At 38.0% G+C, this 21,506-nt stretch overlaps 1 protein-coding gene across 1 annotated transcript in view; it reads left to right on the top strand.

The window, feature by feature from the left end:
• Positions 1-2,449: 2,449 nt before the first annotated feature.
• Ccdc150 (coiled-coil domain containing 150) overlaps positions 2,450-21,506 on the top strand; it is a 113,917-nt gene continuing 94,860 nt past the window's right edge. Inside the window, exons 1-5 of the mRNA XM_047546435.1 lie at positions 2,450-2,496; positions 7,596-7,759; positions 12,421-12,641; positions 12,748-12,926; positions 14,907-14,975. Of these exons, the coding sequence (XP_047402391.1) occupies positions 2,485-2,496; positions 7,596-7,759; positions 12,421-12,641; positions 12,748-12,926; positions 14,907-14,975 (645 nt within the window). The 5' untranslated portion in view covers positions 2,450-2,484. The remainder of the gene's footprint in view (positions 2,497-7,595; positions 7,760-12,420; positions 12,642-12,747; positions 12,927-14,906; positions 14,976-21,506) is intronic.

A 21,506-nucleotide genomic window follows, 5' to 3' on the forward strand; every position in this document is an offset into this window, starting at 1 on the left:
GTCTGTGTGCCAGGTTTTTTTTTTGTTTGTTTGTTTTGTTTTGTTTTTCCTGTTTTGGGGATAAAACCCAGGGGTGCTCTCAGCCCTTTTTTATTTTGAGACAAAGTCTTGCTAAGGTGGGCCCTAACTTGGGGATCCTCCGGCCCTCAGCCTCCCAAGAAGTTGGGATTACAGGTGTGCATCACCATACCTAGCTATGTTCCAGGCATTGTATTGGGTGTTGAAAACAAAAATAACAAAATTTGTCCTAAAATAGTTTACAGTCTACTTAAAGGAAGATATTATTACAAAGTACTTTGGGAGGGAAGAGACTGGCTTCACAGAAGACACTGAGTTTCTCTTGAGTTCACTAACAAGAGGAAGGGCATGGCTGGCACGTGAATAGTGCCTGCAAGCACAAAGACTTGCTATGCTAGCTTGTAGTCTTGAGTTCAGGGTTCCCTGGGGAGGAGATGTAGAAGAAGTTGGTGGATTAGTCTAAAGTTATTAGCAGTTTGGTCTTAATCTTGTTCAGTGGAAAACTATTAGTTCAATGAGGAAAACTATTAAATGGTAAGTAAGGGCTGAGGTAATCAGATTTATTTTTTTAAAGAAGACCATTCTAATAGGTATCTGAAGGATGCACTGAAAAGGGTGAAAGGAAAACCAGTTAGGAGGCAATTGTAGTCATGTAGTGAAAGAAGATATGGTCCTCATGAAATCTCTAGGGTTTTTATATGAGTGAGATAATCTTGCTTTAGGAAGGAGGTGAACATGTTTAAAAACTATCAATTGAAATCAAAAGGGAAATGGGGGGTGTCAATATGTTCAGGCATTTAAAAGAAATAAAATCAGACTCTGTGTGTGTGTCCCTAGACCCCCTTAATTTTTTTTTTTTTTTTTTAATTTTGAGACAGGGTCTCTCCCTAAATCAACCAGGCTACCCTCCAATTTACAATCCTCTTGTCTCAATCTCCTTAGTAGCTGGGATTATAGGCATGTGCCACTGCAACCAACACAAAATCAGACTTTGTATATAATTAATTCTTAAGTATCAAGAGATGGATTCTCTAGTGAATGAATTAATTTATTGAAGACTTCAGGTTCTTTTCTCAAACTTGTAATCATTTCACTTAAGTTTTTATATGGTTTGCCAGATGGTGGCTAGGGAAAACGAAAAACACTAAATTTAATCATTCTGGCTCCCTGACTGCTGCTTAATGTGGAGATCTGAGAAGGTGAAATCCTCATTACAATGAAGCCTGAGGTTTATTTATGAAGTGCATGCACGTGTCCCTCATCTCTTAGTTCCAAAGATATATCAGAGGTCACTGCAAAAGGAATCATACATTCTGAAAAAAACTATGTCTTTGCATTGACATTTTAAAATACATTTCCACTTTCCATACTGAAAGCTTTAATTTGGTTCCTTCATCTGAATTACATACGCGGTGCTCATTTTTCTTTTGCTGGACAGGCTCAGTTTGATGATTTTGTCTTAACAGCTGTGTCTTGATGGTTAGTCTCTCCAACTTATGGGGCTCGGCTCTCAGAAGAATCAGAATAGCCAGATCAATTCAGTCAGACACCTGCTAACTAAATAAGGATTCATCTTGGATCTGACTGTATTTATTAGAGGGCTGAAGGGATTTTCAGCTGTGCTTTCAGGGAGACACGAGAAGAGCTTATTATTGTCCTGGCGGTGGTAACAAGAGTTCTGTCCAGCGACCGAATGCAAAGCCGAGCTGTCTTTTCATCACAGAAGGCTTTTCATTAAGTGCAAACACAAGCTTTTAAAGCAAAATTCAGAAACGTCTGCAGTCTTATCAGTTGCTTTCTCGTTTTAAAGTACTTACATTCGGATTTAGAAATACCTATTCACTTACCTGTCGACAAGACAAGAAATAACTTGTGACAAAGAAATGAAAAGAGAACAGATTCTATGTGGTCTACTCTCCATCTCGCTATCATGGACGAAGTTTTCCTTTAACCAAAAGTTCGAGTTGTTTTTACCATTTTTTAAAATGGTCGTTAATAAAAAAATCTGTCATTTTCTGTCGTTCAGAATTTACTTGATAACTTTAGACCTCCTACAACTAAAAACATTTTCTAATCTCGGATTCCGGCTACGGCAGGGCAAAGGTTTGCCAAAATTAGCGGAACACAACTGGTTCCGGCAGCAAAGTGGACACACCTGGCCCTCCGCCGGGAGAGGGCGGAAACTACATATCCCGGCGTGCCCCGCTTGCGAGCACAATGGAGTCTGTCGTCATCCGGGCCACGAGGCTGCACGTTCCCCGCGCGTCGCGGGATTCCGGCCTGGGTCCCGCCCCGGGCGGAGGGCCCTGCTGGGCTGGGCCGGGAAACTGCACTTCCCGGCATGCCCTGCCACGCCTGCGCTTGCGTACCGGAGCTACCCCTCCGGCGAGCGGGTTGGTTTGAAGTGCAGTGTTAGTTCTATGGAAACCGGCCTGCTTGCAGCGGGACACAGCCAGCGGCCGGCAGATGGACTCCGGGGTGAGGCAGCCGAGCTTCGGAGGGAGAGCCGACGGCTCAGACCAGGCCACCATTACCTCTCCCTGTCGCCCTCTCCGCTCCCAGGCGGAGTCCCGTCCCACTCCCTGGATTTCAGGCGTTTCTGCATTCGATGCCTGTCAACATCGTTTAGGAGCTAAATTTGCATTGTCCTGGCTCTAGCCGAGGGAGGAGGCTAACCACTGAGGCCTCTAGCTAAGCCCCGGTTCCATCTTTATTTATGCGTTAGGTTGGAGGTTATAGGTTCTTGGGAAAGCCATTTTGACGTTAATGTTTGGTTTTTACCACTAGTTGTTCTCCATGGCCTACTTACTAGAATATAGGTGTCAGGCCCCGGGCTTTGGTGCATGCCTGTAATCTCAGCTACTCCGAAGGCTGAGACAGGAGGATTCCAAGTTTGAGGGCAACTTCCACAACTTCACGAAACCTTGTCTCAAAAATTTATAAGGACTGAGAATGTAGCTCAGTGGTAGAGGCCCTGTGTTCAAACTCTAGTTATGCAAAAAGAATATCCTACTAGGACAGCATAGACATTCGCTACATTTGTATTGAATTGTCCTCCTGTTTGCCACCCATGATATCCCAGGTACTGTGTTAGACTCTCAATACAGAAAAATGATTAAGAATCTAACCTGGTTTTGGAGACGCTCACGTTAATCTGTCTTGGACACGTGCATGCATCATGTACCTGGTTTGTTTTATCTCTGAATGCCCAGATCCTTTAATACTTTGTTTTTTATCCAGTCTCATGATTTTATGCACCATGTAGAATTAACTTCAGAATTTGTCTTCAGGCCACACCTCTCCTCTGAAACTCCAGATCCAGAAATTCCATCATGTATTGGGCATCTTACCTGTTTTTAATGAAATATTTCTAAACCAACTCAGTCTCCCCCCCCCAAAATAATTTTTTTTTCTTTTGGTGCTAGGGAATAGACCCAGGGCACTTTACTACTGTGCCACATCCCAGCCATTTTTATTTTGAGACAGGGCCTTGCTAAGTTGCTTAGGGTCTAAGCAAACCCTCAAACTTGCAATCCTCCTGCCTCAGCCTTCCAAACTGGGGAATCACGGTTGTGTACCACTATATCTGGCCAAAATGGGTCCTAATAGGCTTCTATTGGTAATACCAATAGAAGTGGTAACACCATCCTGCAGGTTATTCAGATCAAAAACCTTGGAGTAAATTTGGCTGTTTCCTCCCATCAGCAAAACCTATCTTTAAATTATGACTGGACTCGGACCTCTTACTGTTCCACTGTTATCACCCTGGTTCTAGGTGGCAGTATCTCCTATCTTTGCCCTTGCCATCTACTACTGTTTGTGGGTGGAAGACCCAGGGTGATTGAGTTTAAAGGTAAATTAGGTCATGACAATCTTCAGCTCTAAACCATCTAGTAGGTTCTGAATTGCTGAGTGAAAGCCAAACCTTTACAATGGTGTTCAAGGCCCTATGTGATCTCCCATTATTATCCCTCTGACCTCATCTCTCACTATTCTTTCCTTCACTCATTTGTCACTGATCAAACTAACCTTACTATATTTGTGGACTCATCAGATATTCTAACACATGATTTTTGTACTTAGCATTTGCTCTTTCTGGACCTTCTGTTCTCAAGATATCCGTAGAGCTCATGCCTGACCTCCTTCACAGGTGTTTGCTCAGATATTATTTCAGTGAGGAACTTTGTTCTTTAAAATTAAAGTCTGCACTGCAGCCTCTATCCCATTCTCTTATTTTTTCCACAGTACTTTATTATCAATGAACAACTATTTTATTTCAGGTCTATCTTGTTCAATTAGAATATAAGTTCCACGAGGGCAGAGAGTTTTGTCTATTTTGTTCACTTGCTGAATTCCCCAGTACCTATAACAGTATCTGGCTCATGTTAAACATTCAGGAAATAGTTGATAGAAGTATGAGTGAATGAAGATAATGTCATTGACTGAACTTAGTGGTTGCGATAAACAATATTGACTACTTAACTACTATTATTTTGGAACTGACAGCGTATGGTTATAGCAGTTGCTAGGTGTAGGAATGGAGCCTGTGTGCACAGAAACAAATGTTTCCTTTTCAGAGTCATCTGGCTTTTACTAATATATTTCTTAAGACATTTGTCTTTCTCATGGCATGCTTTCCATGAAGTTAACTGCCTAGAAGCTCTTTGGAAATATTCTCCCTAAACATTGAGACAGAACTGGATTCATTTGATAATATTCATTCATGTGAATGAATTTTTTTTAAATTAAAGTTTATATCTTAGTATTTAAAAAAAATTTTTGAGCTGTTACTGAACTTTTTTAAAATTTATTTATATGTGGTGTGAGAATCGAGTCCAGTGCCTCACACATGCTAGGTGAGTGCTCTACCATTGAGCCATAACCCCAGCCCCTTAGTATTTTTATTGTTACTGTCAATCATCAGGACTTAGGTTTAAGACCACATTCAGTATTTGCTCCTTTTTAGATCCCGACTTAATGGTGAATGTCTGTAATCCCAGTGGCTTGAGAGGCTGAGGTAGGAGGTTCAAAGCCAGTGCCAGCCTCAGCAAAAAGTGAGGCTCTAAGCAACTCAGTGAGCCCCTGCCTCTAAATAAAATATAAAATAGGGCTGGGGATGTGACACACACACACACACACACACACCTATATGTATGTATATATATATATATATATATATATATATATATATATATTTACTCCTTTATAAAACCAGCAAAGTGCAAATATGTTAAAGCTATTGTCTCTTTGCCCGGAATATTAGTAATTAAAAATAGACTTATTGTAAGACTGCACTTCTTAAACTGAGTTATAAGGATCTGATCTGTCAAGTGGCCAATGGATTGTGTATGTGGTGGGGGTGGCATTTCTGCTTGCCTCTCCTTTAGACTTACCAGATAGGGGAGGACAGGCAATGATATGAGTAACTGCAGTGAAAATGGGAATCTCTTGATTTTTAAGTCTGAACTCAACAGATGGATGCATTGGATACCAAGTCTTTATCTCACACTTCCTTTGACAGCTTCCTAGATACTCAAGGGCTCTCCCTAATTGAGATACTCTCAAGGCTCTGTCCTTTCCTTGCTATTCAGCAACCACCACCCCTGCCTTGCTTCCAGGGCTCTCCTGACCTTGACATTGTTTTTTGTTTCCCCTATGGGATGAGGCAAGTGGGTTTTGGGGAGGGGAGGTGATTTAGAGGAAGGGTTTTCAACTAACTGTCAACCCTGTTTTATTTTAATAAATCTCCAAAAGCTAGATTGGCTTGTTTACTTGCGTCAGCAGTTTCTTTACTCTCTAAAGGAGATCCTCACCGACTAAGAGACTGTTTCAAGGACAATCCCATGTTATTTAATTTAAAATTTTTGTCTCCTGCCTACTGCCAGTCAGTGTTCCAGTCATCTTGATCTCCCCTTCCTTAGGCTAAATTCCGCACCCCCGCCCTTTTTTATACTGAGGATTAAACCCGGAGGGGGGGGGTTACTTCATCACTGAGCCTTATCCCCAGCCCTTTATCTTTTATTTTGAGATAGGGTCTTGCTGAATTACTGAGTCTGACCTTGAACTTGTAATTCTCCTGCCTTATCCTCCCCAGTTGCTGAAATTACAGGCCTGTAATTAGCCACCTTCCCCGAAAAGACTGGGGGTCAAGTTAGTTCCTCCTTTTTGTTCCAGAGTAGTTTTCTTTTCTGGAAGCCTGAGAAGCTCTAGTCTGGAAAAGGGTTAGATGGGTGCCAAATTCCTACCCCAGCATGTGGACTTTATCTTTTTTAAGCAAATGAAACAGCTGAATTTGAATTGTTTTCAGTTTTATTTTTAGGGCTGAATGTGTATACTTTATAAAGTAAATGTAAGCATTTTATGCAAATCATAGGTACCTTACTTAGGGAAATATCAACAAAACTAGGCACTTAAACAATTACATGAAAAAATTCAAAGTATATGGGGAAAATTTCTATTTCCTACATTTTTTTCTAAAGGTAGACTTCTTCTATATTTGTATTAGTATATGCTTGGCTTCTGAACGTGGGCAGTTCTGTATATATAACCAGCTACCTGGGCCTAACAAGTTGCCACAGAAAATGTCTGCCTTTTTCACCCCCACACTGTTTATTCCTTTACTTCTCCTTTTTACCTGTTTTTCCACCAACTGTTGCCCAAGACTACAATGTTTCAGAAATGATTAAAACAAAAAGGGAAAGTTTATTTTTCCTCACTTGAGCAGAGTTTGGAGATTACTGATTTTGCCAAAAACTGTCAGCTTAAGCGGAGCTGTCCTGGCCTTTTCCTTGTGTTTCAGATACTGGTGATCCCTGGGCTTTTTGTTTACATTTAAGTGTGAGGCACTGCATGAAGACTGAAGGAGAGCTCTGGGCATCATAAGAGGAAAAGGAAGGGGCAGGTGCCATTGTTTCTGGCCTTTTTTACCAGAAGAACAAAAGTCTCCCCAAAGCCCTTTCACAAACTTCTGCTTAAAGCAGGCCAGGGTGTATCACTTGGGTGTGCCACCTATAGGGGATGCTGGGCATGTTAACTCTTTAGCTGCCTTAGGAGAGAGGACAGAGGAACCAACTGTGTCCTCACAAGCCCCCTTCACCACATTTTCCATACTTTTTCTTCCCACCCTACGCCTGGTTTATTTCTAGGTCAGCAGTAGCTGAACATTATGAAACAGAAAATAAAATGGAGAGAAACCCATTTGGTATCTCTCCATTGTTATCCCCTTGCTCCCACCTTTTCACCCTACTGGACACAATCAATGACTTCAACTCCAGCACTTTTTTTTGATGGCAGAACCAGCCCTAGGGGCTTAGAAGCTCTTCCTTCTGTTATCCAGGTTGTACTTCACTAGTTTATGTAGTAACGTGATCCTGGCATATGGAGCAGGCCCTATTTGGGGAAGTTGGAAAAGAGATGATTCTTAAAGCTTCTACCCATATTTAAGGAATCAAAGCAGAATACATGGCCACACCTGAGTTCAACAGGACAGTGATAATTAATACTCTCATAGAAAGGGGTGGGTACTATTTTGAAAAATAATAGACCCTACCATGCTAATACTGTGACTTTAATCTTAGGAGCATATGGAAACTACAATGTGTAGGCCAATCCTCTCTCCAACCCATATCAGTGCTGCAGCTTCTGAAACATTCACAGTCCTTCAGCAAAGGATGAGAATAGTAGAAGAACAGACTAGTTCTCTGAGGGATGACTTAATTATGTTGAACTACGGTGAAAAAAGGTAACAAAGAAAAATGAACTAAATCTGTTGTGTGATGAATTTTGCTTCACTGCTTAGTAACAGGGAGTCACTGTGATGTAGGCAATGAAGTAGATATTTATAAAACAATTCAGAAATGACCATTTGGGTATTAATGAGAAAATAAATGCAAGATAGAATTGTCATTCTGTGATACAGCTACTGCCACTATTCATCTGTATAGTTATTTAAAATGTGTTAAGTATGAAAACTGAAAATCCTTCCCCCTTTGATGTACGATTAAAAACAAATGTAATTTTTCATGTAATTAGAAACATTTTAGTTTTTATTTTAAAATCAGTTAAGGAAAAAATCTAAAATGTTACTTCATGCCATTAGTTTAGTCTTCATATCTTCAGAGGTTTGAAATATTTAAATATTTCATAATTTAGAATGAGGTACTCACAAAGAACTGAACTGTTTTTCTCCTAGTACTACTAAAGAAGTTACCGACTTTAAAGTTGAATTATCAACAGTATAAGAAATCTGTGTGCTTACACAGACAATATTGAATGTATTGGTATGATTTCTTTAAAAAAAAAAAAAACCACCTGAGTTTCTCTCATTAAGACAAAATTAATGTAGTTGGTATTACAATACCTATCAAGTAAATAACTTTTGCATTAAAAGATAACATTTGGTACAATGTCAAGTATGTTGGTAAAACAGTAGGAATGTTATTATGACTTTGTTTAAAATTTTTCTAAAAATGTAAATATATTTATGTTGACATATCTGTATGTTAATATAGAATATTAACTAATTCTTCATTCATCAGTATAGAAGTAACCTCTAATATGTTTATGTATCACTTGTTTTGACATACTAAAAAAACTTATAAAAAGTTCAGATTAAAACAGACCACTGGGACTGGGCTTATGGCTCAGGGGTAGAGTGCTCGCCAAGCAAGTGTGAGTCACTGGGTTCAATCCTCAGTACCACATATAAATAAATAAAATAAAGGTTAAAAAAAAAAAAAGACTACCACTAAAAAGTAGTGATCTTCATTCATCAAACTTCACATTCATCCTCTTTTCCCAATAATGCTTTCCATATTTGAGTTTGGAGGAGCTAATAAGTGCTCTTTAGCTAAAGAATAAATTTTTTAATTTTTCAATTTTATTTTTAATTGATAATCTTATATATTTATGTGTGTTTTGAATGAAACTATTTGAGTCTCTTGATCAACTCAGCTGGTAACTACTGTTTCCACCAGTCACCAGAATCCCAAACAAAAGAACACCAGCAAGGGAGCCATCTGCATGAATCTCCTTGGGGATAACCTCACCATTAGGGGAATTGGATTGCCCACAAGGGACATGAGTGACACAACCACAATGTGAAAGTTTAAGTGTTTTTAGTACTCACCCTATGGATATACCTGGAGCCCCCACCCCCCAACCACATGATGGGGAGACAGGCAGAGAGAAAGAATAGGAGTCTGTGGATCAACTTGGTTATAGGAGCAGGTATTATCCAAACAGACTTCCTGCAGGGATCTTTATTTGATGGATTTAAAGCAAGCAGGCACTAGTTCCAGGTTGTCATATTGTGATTGAGAAGTTTGTGGGCAAATATGTGAATGGTCTGTGTAAAGGAAGCATCAGGAAAGCAGGGAGCCCAGTCCATTAGGCAGAAGAGATATCTCTGCATTTTTATCTCTTGCCACCAGCTGTAGCCATTCAGGTGGGATAGAGTATTGGAAACTGTCAAGCGTGACTGGGCAGTGCTTTTGGTGTGAGAAAGTTAAGCTTAAAAGGGATGCTTAAGCAATATAAAATATTATAAACATTCCCTAAAATGGGATATACTGTGATATTATGATACACACATCCATTGCGGAATGATTAAATCAAGCTAATTAACATCTGTCATCTCATATACTTATTTCTTTGTGGTAAGAACATTTAAAATCTCTTTTAGCAATTTTGAAAAAGAAAAGGCATTAACTCTAGTTATCAATACTGTACAATAGATTGTTAGAACTTATTCCTCTAACCCCTCAACAACAACAAAAAAAAAAAAAAAGGAAAAAAAATTAGACCTGGGGGCTAGAGATGCAGTTCAGTGATAGAGCACTTGCCTAGCATGCATGAGCTTTGGATTCAATCCCCAGCATTGCAAAAACAACTTATTCCTCCTATCTGACTGAAACTTTGTATCTGTTGACTAATATCTCCTCATTCCTTGTCTGTACCCCCAATCCTATCCACTAATAATCACTATTCAACACTGCTATGAGTTGGCTTTTTAAAATTTAAGATGTGCGATTATATGGTCTTTTTCTGTACCTAACTTAACTTCACTTCATCCATGCTGTCACAATTGACAGAATTTCATCCTTTTTTTTTTTTTTAAGACTGAAGAGTATTCTGTGGTGTGTATGTTTCATATTTTCTTTATCCCTTCACCTGTTGTTGAATGCTTAGGTTTCCATAACTTTGCTATTGTGAATAATGCTATAATGAACCTGAGAGTTTAGACAGCTTTTCAACATACTGATTTCAATTCCTTTGGATATATACCCAAAGTGGGATTGCTGAGGCATATGGTAATGCTAGTTTTAGTTTTTTTGAGGTGCTGTTTTAGAAGATTGCTATACAATTTATATATATTTCCACCAACAATGTTGATGTAGTTTTCTCCACATCATCAATATGTGTTTTCTTTCATCTTTTTGATAATAGCCATTCTAACAAGTGTGAGATGATATCTCATTGGTTTTAATTTACATTTACCTGAGGACAAGGATGATCATTTTTTCATATCCCTATTGACCATTTGAATATCATCTTTTGAGAAATGTCTATTCAGGTTCTTTGTCCATTTTAAAAAATATTTTTCTTTGTTGTAGATGCACACAATACCTTTATTTTATTTATTTTTATGTGGTGCTGAGGATCGAACCCAGTACCTCACATGTGCTGGGTGAGCACTCTACCACTGAGCCACTACCCCAGCCCTCTTTGTCCATTTTTTAACCAGGTTATTTTCTTTCTATTGAGTCATTTGAGCTTGAATTCTTCATGTATTTTGTATATTAGGCCTTTATCAGATTATGATTTGCAAATGTTTCTTCCAGTGTGGGTTGTTTCTTCATGCTTTTGCTTCCTTTTCTGTGCAGAAGCTTTTTAGTTTGGTGCAAACCCATCTGTCTATCTGCTTTGGCTGCCTGTGCTGTGGGAATCGCATATAAGAAACCATTGCCAGACCAACGTCAGAGATTTCCTCTTGTATTTTCTTCTAGTAGTTTTGGTTTCAGGTCTACATTTAAGTCTTTTTTCTTAAGATTTTTTTTTTTTCAGTTGTCAATGGACTTTTATTTTATTTATTTATATGTGATGCTGAGAATTGAATCCAGTACCTTACATATGCTAGGCAAGTGCTCTACCACCGAGCTACAACCCCAGCCCTACATTTAAGTCTTTAATCAGTTTTTTCGCACATGGTGTGAACCAAGTGTCCAATTTTGTTTTTCTGTGTGTGAGTAGCCAGTTTTCCTAGTGCCATTTTTTTTTTTTTCAAAAAGATTGTTATTTTGCTGTTGTGTGTTCTGGGTACCTTTGTCAAAGATCAATATACCATAAATGTGTGTGTTTATTTCGGGGTCATCCTATTTGATGTGCCTTTTTATGCTAGTACCCTGGTATTTTGAATATTATAACTTGGTTATACAGTTTGAAATGAAGTAGTGTGATGTCTTCAGCTTTGTTTTCACTCAAGATTACTTTAGCTATGTAGCTCTCTTGTTCCATATGAATTTTAAGTTTTTTTTTTCTATTTCTGTGAAAAGTGCCATATGGCTTTTAATACAGATTTCATTGACTCTGTAGATTGCTTTGGGTAGTATGGATATTTTAACAATATTAATTCTTCTAAGTCATGAGCTCAGGATATCTTTCCATTTATTTGTGTTATCTTCTATTTCTTTCATCATTGTACAGAGTGGCAGAGTACACTGGCACATCCCTTTCACAGAGAAACTGGGAACTTGTGAGTTTTAGTCCTTTTCTGCTTTGATCCTAGGGGATTAAGCCCTGGAAGTTTGTGTATTCTCATAAAAACTTTTACTTCATTCTGTGGTCTAGAGAGATGTATATCCTGGAAGATGTATAAGCCCTGGAAGTGTGCACACATCACATAAAATCGCCCTTAGTTCTGTGGTCTAGGGATATATATATATATATATATATATATATATATATATATACTTAATTCCGGCTGCTCTTAGAGCTAGGTGAATTAAGAGCCACACCATGGGGAACCTTAGAGTTAGAGTGCTATAAGCGTAGTCTAATTCCTGTCTCATCAGGGAGAAGCTAGGGGTTGGGGATTCCTTCCTAACTATAGGGTGCAGTGCCCCAGGTGGGGTTTGTGCCCAACTGTGCCTCAGCTTTTCCTACTCATTTGATGTGGATATTTTTTCAGACTTGTTTATAAAAATCTCTCAACTCATTTCTGACTTTCTGTTAAAGGTAATTAATGTGTGTATAAATGTTTATTTAGTGCCTTCATAGGTGAAGGGAGAGTGTGTTGCTGATGTTACTGTCTGCTTTTTAGGAAGATTACATTGACTCAGTGGGTGGGATTACCATACTACAAATAACATTTCATAATATTGTTTTATTTGGCTCTTTGTCCAGAGGTCATTTGGAACCTCCAGACTGTTTAGAAGAACCTGTCAGCCAGAAAGTCTTTGGTCCTATCCAGAATGAAATAATTCGTCCGGGAAAAAAAGATATTTTATGGAAGAACTGTGAGTTTTTGGTAAATCGAATGTGCCATCTGGAAAGCCTCATTCAGTCCTTGAAGATGAATATCTTTCGCCTGCAAACTGAAAAGGATTTGAATCCACAGAAAACAGGTATAGGGAAAAGAATCATCAGAAATTTGATCCTGTTGGGCATTTGATATGTTTATGATTCTCTTCCTTGGGTGACCTTCTTTCTACTGTTGATGCCCCTTGGCAGCTTTTCTGAAGGATCGATTGAACACAATTCAGGAGGAACATTCCAAGGACCTGAAGCTGTTACATCTTGAAGTGACGAATTTGCGCCAGCAACTGAGAGATGTAAGAGAGGAAGAAGACAAGGCACAAGATGAAGTGCAGAGGTTGACTGCCACTCTGGAAATTGCCTCGGAGACAAAGGTTCGAGTCTAGAGTTCTGAAGCACAAACTTACTCTTGTCTATTAGCTGGAGGAAATAACAGACCCATAAAACTGACTTTTAAAAGTAGTTGCTGTCTCCAGGCATGGTGGTGCACACCTGCAACCCCAGCAACTCTGGAGGCTGAGGCAGGAGGATCACAAATTTCAGGTCAGCTTCAGAAATTTAGTGAGAAACTGTCTCACAATAAAAAAATAAAAATGAGTGGGGATGTACACTGCTAGAAAAGCACCCCTGGCCTCAATCCCCAGTTCCAAACAAATAGTTGGTGTTGTGTGAGGATTCTTGGCATTTGACATTTACCTGCATTGATAACTGAAATCACTGTGTGCTGTCAGTGGTTGATTTCTTTTTTTAAATAGTCATTACACTGTACAAGAGACAGCGCCCAGAGATATGAAGTAGTCTGTGCTCTTCAAGAGCTTGTATGCTAGTTGGGAGAACAAGGCATAGCATGATACATAGGGAAAATAAGTGTAGGAAATGTTAGAGGACAGTCTAGGAGAATAAGTGAATATTCCCAGTGGCTCAGGAGGTTGAAGCAGGAGGATCAAGAATTCAAAGCCAGCCTCAGCAAAAGCAAGGTGCTAATCAACTCATGAGATCCTGGGCTGGGGATGTGGGTTCAGTGGTTGAGTTCCCCTGAGTTCAATCCCTAGTACCCATCCCCTAAAAAAAAAAAAAAAAAAAAAAAAAAAAAAAAAAAAAAAAGAATATTGCAGAGTAGAGTAAGGCCTTTGTATTCAGGTGCATTTGAGAGGGTGAGGAATCCCTATATAGAAAGATTAGATAGCCTTCAGGAAAGAAGACTGAAGCTGAAGCTTGAGAAGGCAAAGTGAAAGAATAAGAACATTTCCAGGAACACACACAGAGACAGCAAAAAATAGGGTCTACTGGGAAAAGAAACTCAAGAGTATTGTTTTCTTTCCAGGGACCAAGCAGTATGATACATATTCAAGATATTATTTTGCAAGGCCTTATGAAGTAGGATATTACTATTCCTATTTATATTTTTAACAAGAAGAGTATTGGGACTTAGAAGTCACTTGTTCACTATTACCACATGCTCATCTTCTTCCTATAACCTGTGTTTGAACCTACATCTTTCTTCTTGGTGCAGTTAGGATGAAATATATAAACTAACCTGATGGGTGAGAATTTGTGGGCAATAATTTGGATATTAGCTAGGGATCACATTTTTAGAGCATCTCCATAGCAAGAATAATCAATAGTTGGACTGATCCTATGAGAATGGATTAAGATTTTTGAGACAGAAATGACATAATGAAAATAGGAAACGCCAGTTTGGGGGTATTATAGAGTATTGATTATGGAGAGAGGAGACTGGACACAGGGAAACCAATTAGAAATCTACAGCATTATTTGGGTTGAGCAAAATGAGGTCTGACAGGGTTGTGGTATTTTGAAAGGAAAGAGGTAAGAGATACATTGTGAAGAAAGATATTGTAGAATATGGTGCTGGACAGAGATTAAAGGTAGGAAAGAAGACCAAAATGATGATGTTTTACATCTGGGATTGTGATACCATTAATACTACTAATAAAAAAGAGAATAAGTAATGAAAGCTGTGGTTTTCATCCTCAACTCCTAAGCATGAATAATATTTAAAGACAGAAGAAATCATTCTTAGAAAAATAGGGATTTCCCCTATAAGAAAAATATCTGTCATTTACATTTCTCTGATTATTGAATTTTACATGAAAGGTAGGTGTGATTAATCACTATTTATGATCTAAAAGATGAAATGATAGACACTGTGAGTCAAAGTAATAAAATCTTACTATAATAATTACTTCAGACTTACAAGGAATATTTAAAACCATATTAAAATAGTTTTTATTTTTAATGTAAGGAAAAAAGCCTAGATTTGCACTGATAAGCCTTAGACAATTCATTACTTTCCTTTTAGATTATTTAAAACCTCTTTTCCTATTTTTTAGAAGACTGCAGCTATTATTGAAGAGGAACTGAAGACCACAAAACGTAAAATGAACCTTAAAATTCAGGAGGTAAGACAAAAAGATGCTTAAGGTTGGAACTGCAGAGGGGAAATCAAGGAAGTAGAAACTGAGAATGAAAAAAGAATCCTTTGAAGAAGAAAATATGTGACTGTGTACTAGGAAGACCAAAAATATGCCACATGTAATTCAAGTGAAAGTGTCTGCCCTTACATGACATACAGACTTCCTTTCCCCTCAATACTGCCATAAAACTGGAAATAAATAAATGCCCTCTGACCCAACAGGAAATAGTTTTCACATGTGGTTGCTCATGTTCATGTGATTGCCCACCTACTACTACAATTAAGTGGATACCTTCATGGAAAGGCCTTTTAATCTAAAATTATGTTTAAAATAAAAAGCTTTTTAATAAGCCAGGTTATCTAATTTTTACCTTGAAAGCTGAATTTCAGTTTAAGTTTTGGGAATTACCACATGGGTGATTGCTAAAAGCTGTTGGGCTAAAAATTTGCAGCTGAAAACAGAAGAGTGAAGAATTATTCAGTATATCACACAGTGGCCCTAAAACACGAGAATTCCCTGACAGAGTAGTAATAGACATTAGTCCAAATTAAAAAGGTCAAATTATATTTAAAAGATTCTTTTATGTAAACCAGAGAAGTAAACACACTTTTTAGGAAAAAACTTTTTTGAAAATTACAATGATAGTGCTTCAGTTAGTAAGCATTGCTATCTTTAAAACTGTCTTCCATAGAGAACTTTATTTACCAGTAATTAATAATAAAAGCATGGTTGTTCATAGTTAAAAACATTTTTTATTTTTTAGCTATTTTAATAATTTAGAGCAGTTTTTAGTTTATAGAAAAATTGTGCAGAGTTGGGTGTGATGGCATGTGTCTGTTATCCCAGCTACTTGGAAGGCTGAGGCAGGTGGAATAGCAAAGTCAAGGCCAGCATGGGCGACTTAGTGAAACCATGTCTCAGCTCAATGATGCACCCTTGGGTTCAGTCCCCATTACTGCAAAAAAAAAAAAAAAAAAAAAAAAAAAAAAAAAAAAAAAGAAAGAAAGAAAGAAAGAAAAAGAAAAAGTTGTGCAAAAAACCGAGTTCTCATTTACTCCTCTCCACTCCCAATTTCTTGTATTAATATATTGCATTAGAGTGGAATGTTTTTTACATTTGATAAACTAGCATTGATTCACCATTTAAAGTCCATAGTTTATATTAGATTTCACTTATTGTGCTATACAATTCTGTGAGTTTGTTTTTCTTTTTTATATTTTTATTAGTACATTATAGTTATATATAATATTGAGGTTCATTTTGACATAATCATACATATGTAGCCAAATTTGGTCCAATTCATTGCCCCATACTTCCCCTTTCCCTCACTTCTTCCCTTCCCCATTTCTCCTATCCTCCTTTCTCTATTCTACTGGTCTTCCTTCTATTAGAGTTTTTTAAAAATTAGTTCTTTATAAATAAACATAAAGTGAAATTCACTGTGGTATATTCATATATATGTACACAGCATTATTTGTTCAATTTCATCCCACCATTTCTCCCTTTCTCATCCCTCATCCCTTTCCCTCAATCACCTTCCTCTGTTCCATGGATCTCTCTTCTATTTTCATGGGCCCCCCCATCTTTTTCCCCTTACTTTGCTCTGCTTCTGCATTTGAAAGAAGACATTCAATTCTTGATGTTTTGAGTCTGGCTTATTTCATTCAGCATTGTGTTCTCTACTTCCATGCATTTAACAACAAATGCTATAATTTTTTTCTTTATGGCTGAGTAAAACTGTTTTGTATATATATACTACATTTCCTTTATCCATTCATATACTGACGAGTCTGGACTGGTTTCATAACTTGGCTGTTGTGAATTGTGCTGCTGTAAACATTGATGTGACTGTATCACTAGAGTATGCTGATTTTAGTTCTTTTGGATAAATACCAAGGAATGGTATAGTGGGGTCATACAGTAGTTCTATTCCTATTCTTTTGAGGAATCTCCATATTGCTTACCAGGGTGATTGTATTAATTTGTAGTAGTCCCACCAACAATGTATGAATGTGCTACGTAATGCCATGTATCTACCTTACAAGATCAGACAGTAATTTCACTACTGTAAATATGCCCTGTGGTCCACATACTCAAAACTTCTGTCTCTCCTCTAGCCCCTGGCAAACACTGTTTTTACAGAGTATGTATAGTTTTGTGATGGTTGGAATCATACAGTATGTAGTCTTTTTAGACTGGCTATTTCCACTTAGCATATGCATTTAAAGTTCCTTCCTGTCTTTTCATTGCTTGATAGCTCATATCTTTTTATTACTACATTGTATATACCACAACTTGTTTATATATTCATCTATTGAAAGACATCTTAGTTGATTACAATTATTGGCAATTATGAATAAAGCTACTATAAATATGTGTGTATAGGTTTTTGTCTGGACATAAGATTTCAACTTAAATGAGTAAATAACCTAAGAGTATAATTTCTGGATTGTATGGTAAGCCTATGCTTTGTAAGAAACTGCCATCCTCCCTTAAAAAATGACTGCACCAATTGATACCCACCAACCAGAAATTTTTATCATCCTAATAGGTGTGTATTGGTATTGTGTTTTAATTTACAATTCCCTAATGATAAACATTGAGGATATTTTTATAGGCTTATTTGCCAGGATATCATCTTTGGTATCTGATCTTTTTTTCATTTTGTAACTAAGTTTTCTTATTATGGAGTTTTTAGAGTATTTTGAATATTCTTTGGTTTGGATATAATTGAGTGTATTTTCTGAAGGTACATGTGCTGGAAGCTTGATCTCTGGGATCATGGTATTAGGAAGTAGTCAGGCCTTTAAGAGGTGGAACTTAGTGGAAGGTGTTTAGGTCATTGGGGATTTCACCCTTGGATGAGATTAATGTAGATCTCATAGTTCTTGAGCGAGTCAAGTTGTTATACAAAGAGCACGTGTGACTCCTGAATCTCTCTGGCTTCCTCTCTTGCCATGTGATCTTTCTGAAAGCATTTCTTCCATTGTGATGCCATCTGCCACACTCAGATGTTGAATATATGGGGCCATCCAACCTTGGACTTTCAGTCTCCAAAACTATGAACTAAATAAACCTCATGAGTTTTGTTATATTAACAGCTAAGAGGGTACCAGTTCTTTATCAAATATGTGTTATGCAAGTATTATCTGCCAATCTGCAGATTGTCTTTTTAAAAATTATTTTTCTTTATTCTTTTTAGTTATACATGACAGTAGAATGTATGTTGACATATCATATATACATGGAGTATAACTTTCCATTCTGGTGGTTGTATATGATGTGGAGGTACACTGGTTGTGTATTCATGTATGAACGTAGGAAAGTTATGTCCAATTCATTCTACTGTCTTTCCCATTTCCATCCCCCTCCCTCTATCCTATCCAATCTGGTGAACCTCCCATCTGTATCCCCATCCCACTCCAGCCTGTTGTGAGTCAGCATCCACATATCAGAGAGAATATTCTACCTTTGGTTTTTTGAGTTTGGCTTATTTCACTTAGCATGATAAGTCTCCAGTTCCATCCATTTACCATAATTTATTTCTTATTTATGGCTAACATTCCCACCATATATATATATATATCACATTTTTTTTTATCCATTCATCTGTTGAAGGACACCTAGGTTCTATAGCTTAGCTGTTGTGAATTGAGCTGCTATAAACTCTGATGTGGCTATGTTACTATAGTATGCTGATATTAAGTCCTTTGGGTATATAGATGTAGCTTCTCTTGTGCCGGGCTAGCTCTTACATGGGGTAAGCGGCGCGGAGTCAAGACCCAGACTTTGGGAGTTGGGTGGAAGCAAGTTTGTGGGCGAGCAGCTTGCAAACTCGTTTGTTGTGGGATCAGCTATACATTTTATAGGTTTCTTTCCCTATCACAATGTGCCACGGGGGATCAGATCACCAGGTTCCTATACGGGTTTCCTTGGTAACACTGAGTCAGTTTGGGGGAGTTTTGTACTTTCCTAGGTGACTGAAGCAGAACACTCCTCCCCGCCGGTTTACACACTTGAGATGTTCTCTGCTGCCAGCCAAGAACTAGGATTTCTCCCAACATATGCTGAGGAGTGGGATAACTGGGTCAAAAAGTTGTTCCATTCTGAGTTTTCTGAGGAATCCCCATATTGCTTTCCAGAGTGGTTATACCAATTTGCAGTCCCACCAGCAATGTATGAGTATGCCTTTTTCCCCACATCCATGCCAACGTTCACTGTTACTTGTGTTCTTGATGATTGCCATTCTGACTGGAGTGAAATGGAATCTCAGTGTAGTTTTAAGTTGCATTTCTCTTCTTTGTGATGTTGAACATTTTTTCATATATGTGCTGACCGATCATATTTCTACTTCTGTGAAGTGTCTGTTTAGTTCCTTTGCCCATTTATTGATTGGGTTATTTGAGGGTTTGTGTGTGTGTGTGTGTTAAGTTTTTTGAGTTCTTTGTATATCCTGGAGATTAATGCTCTATCCTAGCTACAGGTGGCAAAGATTTTCTTGCATTCTATAGGCTCTTTCTTCATGTTCTTGATTTTTTTGCTGTGCAGAAGCTTCTTAGTTTGATTCCATTCCATTTATTGATTTTTTTATTTTACTACTTATACTTTAGGAGTCCTGTTGAGGAAGTTAGTTCCTAAGCTGACATGATGGAGACTTGGGCCTACTTTTTTTTCTGTTGGGCACAGGATCTCTGGTCTAATGCCTAGGTCCTTGATCTACTTTGAGTTGAGTTTTGTGCAGGGTGAGAGATAAGGGTCTGATTTCATTTTGTTACATATGGATTTCCAGTTTTCCCAGCATCATTTGTCAAAGAGGCTATCATTTTTTTAAAAAGATTGTTTTTTAGTCGTATATGGACACAATGTCTTTATTTATTTAATTTTATGTGGAGCTGAGGATTGAACCCAGGGCCTCACATGTGTGAGGCAAGCACTCTACCACTGAACTATAGCTCCAGCCCCAGGAGGCTGTCTTTTATCTAAAGTATGTTTATGGTAACTTATTCTAGTAAGAGATAACTGTATGTTTTAGTCAGCCTTTTCACTGCTGTGAGACCAGAAAAAGTGTAGAGGAGGAAAGTTTATTTGAGGGCTCACAGTTTCAGGGGTCTTAGTCCATAGAATGCCAGCTCCATTCTTCAGGGCTCAAGGTGACACAGAACATCATGGTAGAAGAGTGTGGCAGAAGGAAAGCAGCCCACATGATTATTAGGAAGCAGAGAGATAGTTCTCCACTTACCAGGTACAAATGTACATCCCAAAGCCACGCTCCCAATTCCAACTTCCTCCAGCCACACCCTACCACTTCAGTTACCTCTTAGTTAATTCCTATCAGGGTATTAATTCATTGATTGGATTAAACCTCTTACAAGCCAATCATTTCTCCTCTGAACCTTTTTGCATTGTCTCACACATGAGCTTTTGGGGGACATCTCCAAACCATAACACTATTTTTGTGGGGTTTTCTCTGTGTCTTCTGTCCTGTATCATTGGTCTTTATGTCTGTTTTGGTGCCAATACCATGCCATTTTTGTTACTATGGCTCTGAAATATAATTTAAAGTCTGGTATTGTGATTGTCTCCTGCTTTACTTTTTTTGTGAAGGATTGCCTTGGCTATTCTGGGTCTCTTATTTTTCCAGTTGAATTTCATGACTGCTTTTTCTATTTCTATGAAGAATGCCATTGAATTTTAATAGGAATTGCATTAAGTCTGTATAACAGTTTTGGTAGTATGGCCATTTTGACAATATGAATTCTGCCTATCCAAGAATGTGGGAGAGCTTTCCATCTTCTAAGTTCTTTTTCAATTTCTTTCTTTAGAGTTCTGTGGTTTTCACTGTAGTGGTCTTTCATCTCTTTTGTTAGATTGATTCCCAAATATTTTATTTTCTTTGAAGCTATTGTGAATGGGATAGTTTTCCTAATTTCTTTTTCAGTTGATTCATCACTGATGTATAGAAATACAGTTGATTTATACATATTTTATATCCTGCTACTTTGCTAAATTCATTTATGAGTTCTAGAAGTTTTCTAGTGGAGTTTTTGGTATTCTAAATATAGAATCATGTTGTTGGCAAATAGGGATAGTTTGAGTTCTTCTTTACCTATTCATATCCCTTTAATTTCTTTAGTCTAACTGCTCTGGCTAGAGTCTCAAGGACTATGTAGAATAGAAATGGTAAAAGAGGGCATCTCTATCTTGTTTCAGTTTTTAGAGGGAATGCTTTCAATTTTTCTCCATTTAGAATGATGTTGGCCTTGGCTTTAGCATATATTAACTTTTACAATGTTGAGGTATTGTCGGGGTCTTAAGCCCCCTTGCCCTTCTCGACCAGCGGCAAGGGAAGGGGACACTCCCCAACAAGGTCAGATAAGGATAGGTAAGGCCGACTGACCGCCCGTTCCCCAGCCCTCCTGGTGGAGGACAATCAGACGCGTCAGGGAGACCCGTCACAGCAGGAACTCGTTTATTGAGGAAGTCACACAGCTTTTATGTAGGGTGGGGGCTAGGCGG

Source organism: Sciurus carolinensis, chromosome 3, assembly GCF_902686445.1.
Source record: "Sciurus carolinensis chromosome 3, mSciCar1.2, whole genome shotgun sequence".
Lineage (NCBI taxonomy): Eukaryota > Metazoa > Chordata > Mammalia > Rodentia > Sciuridae > Sciurus > Sciurus carolinensis.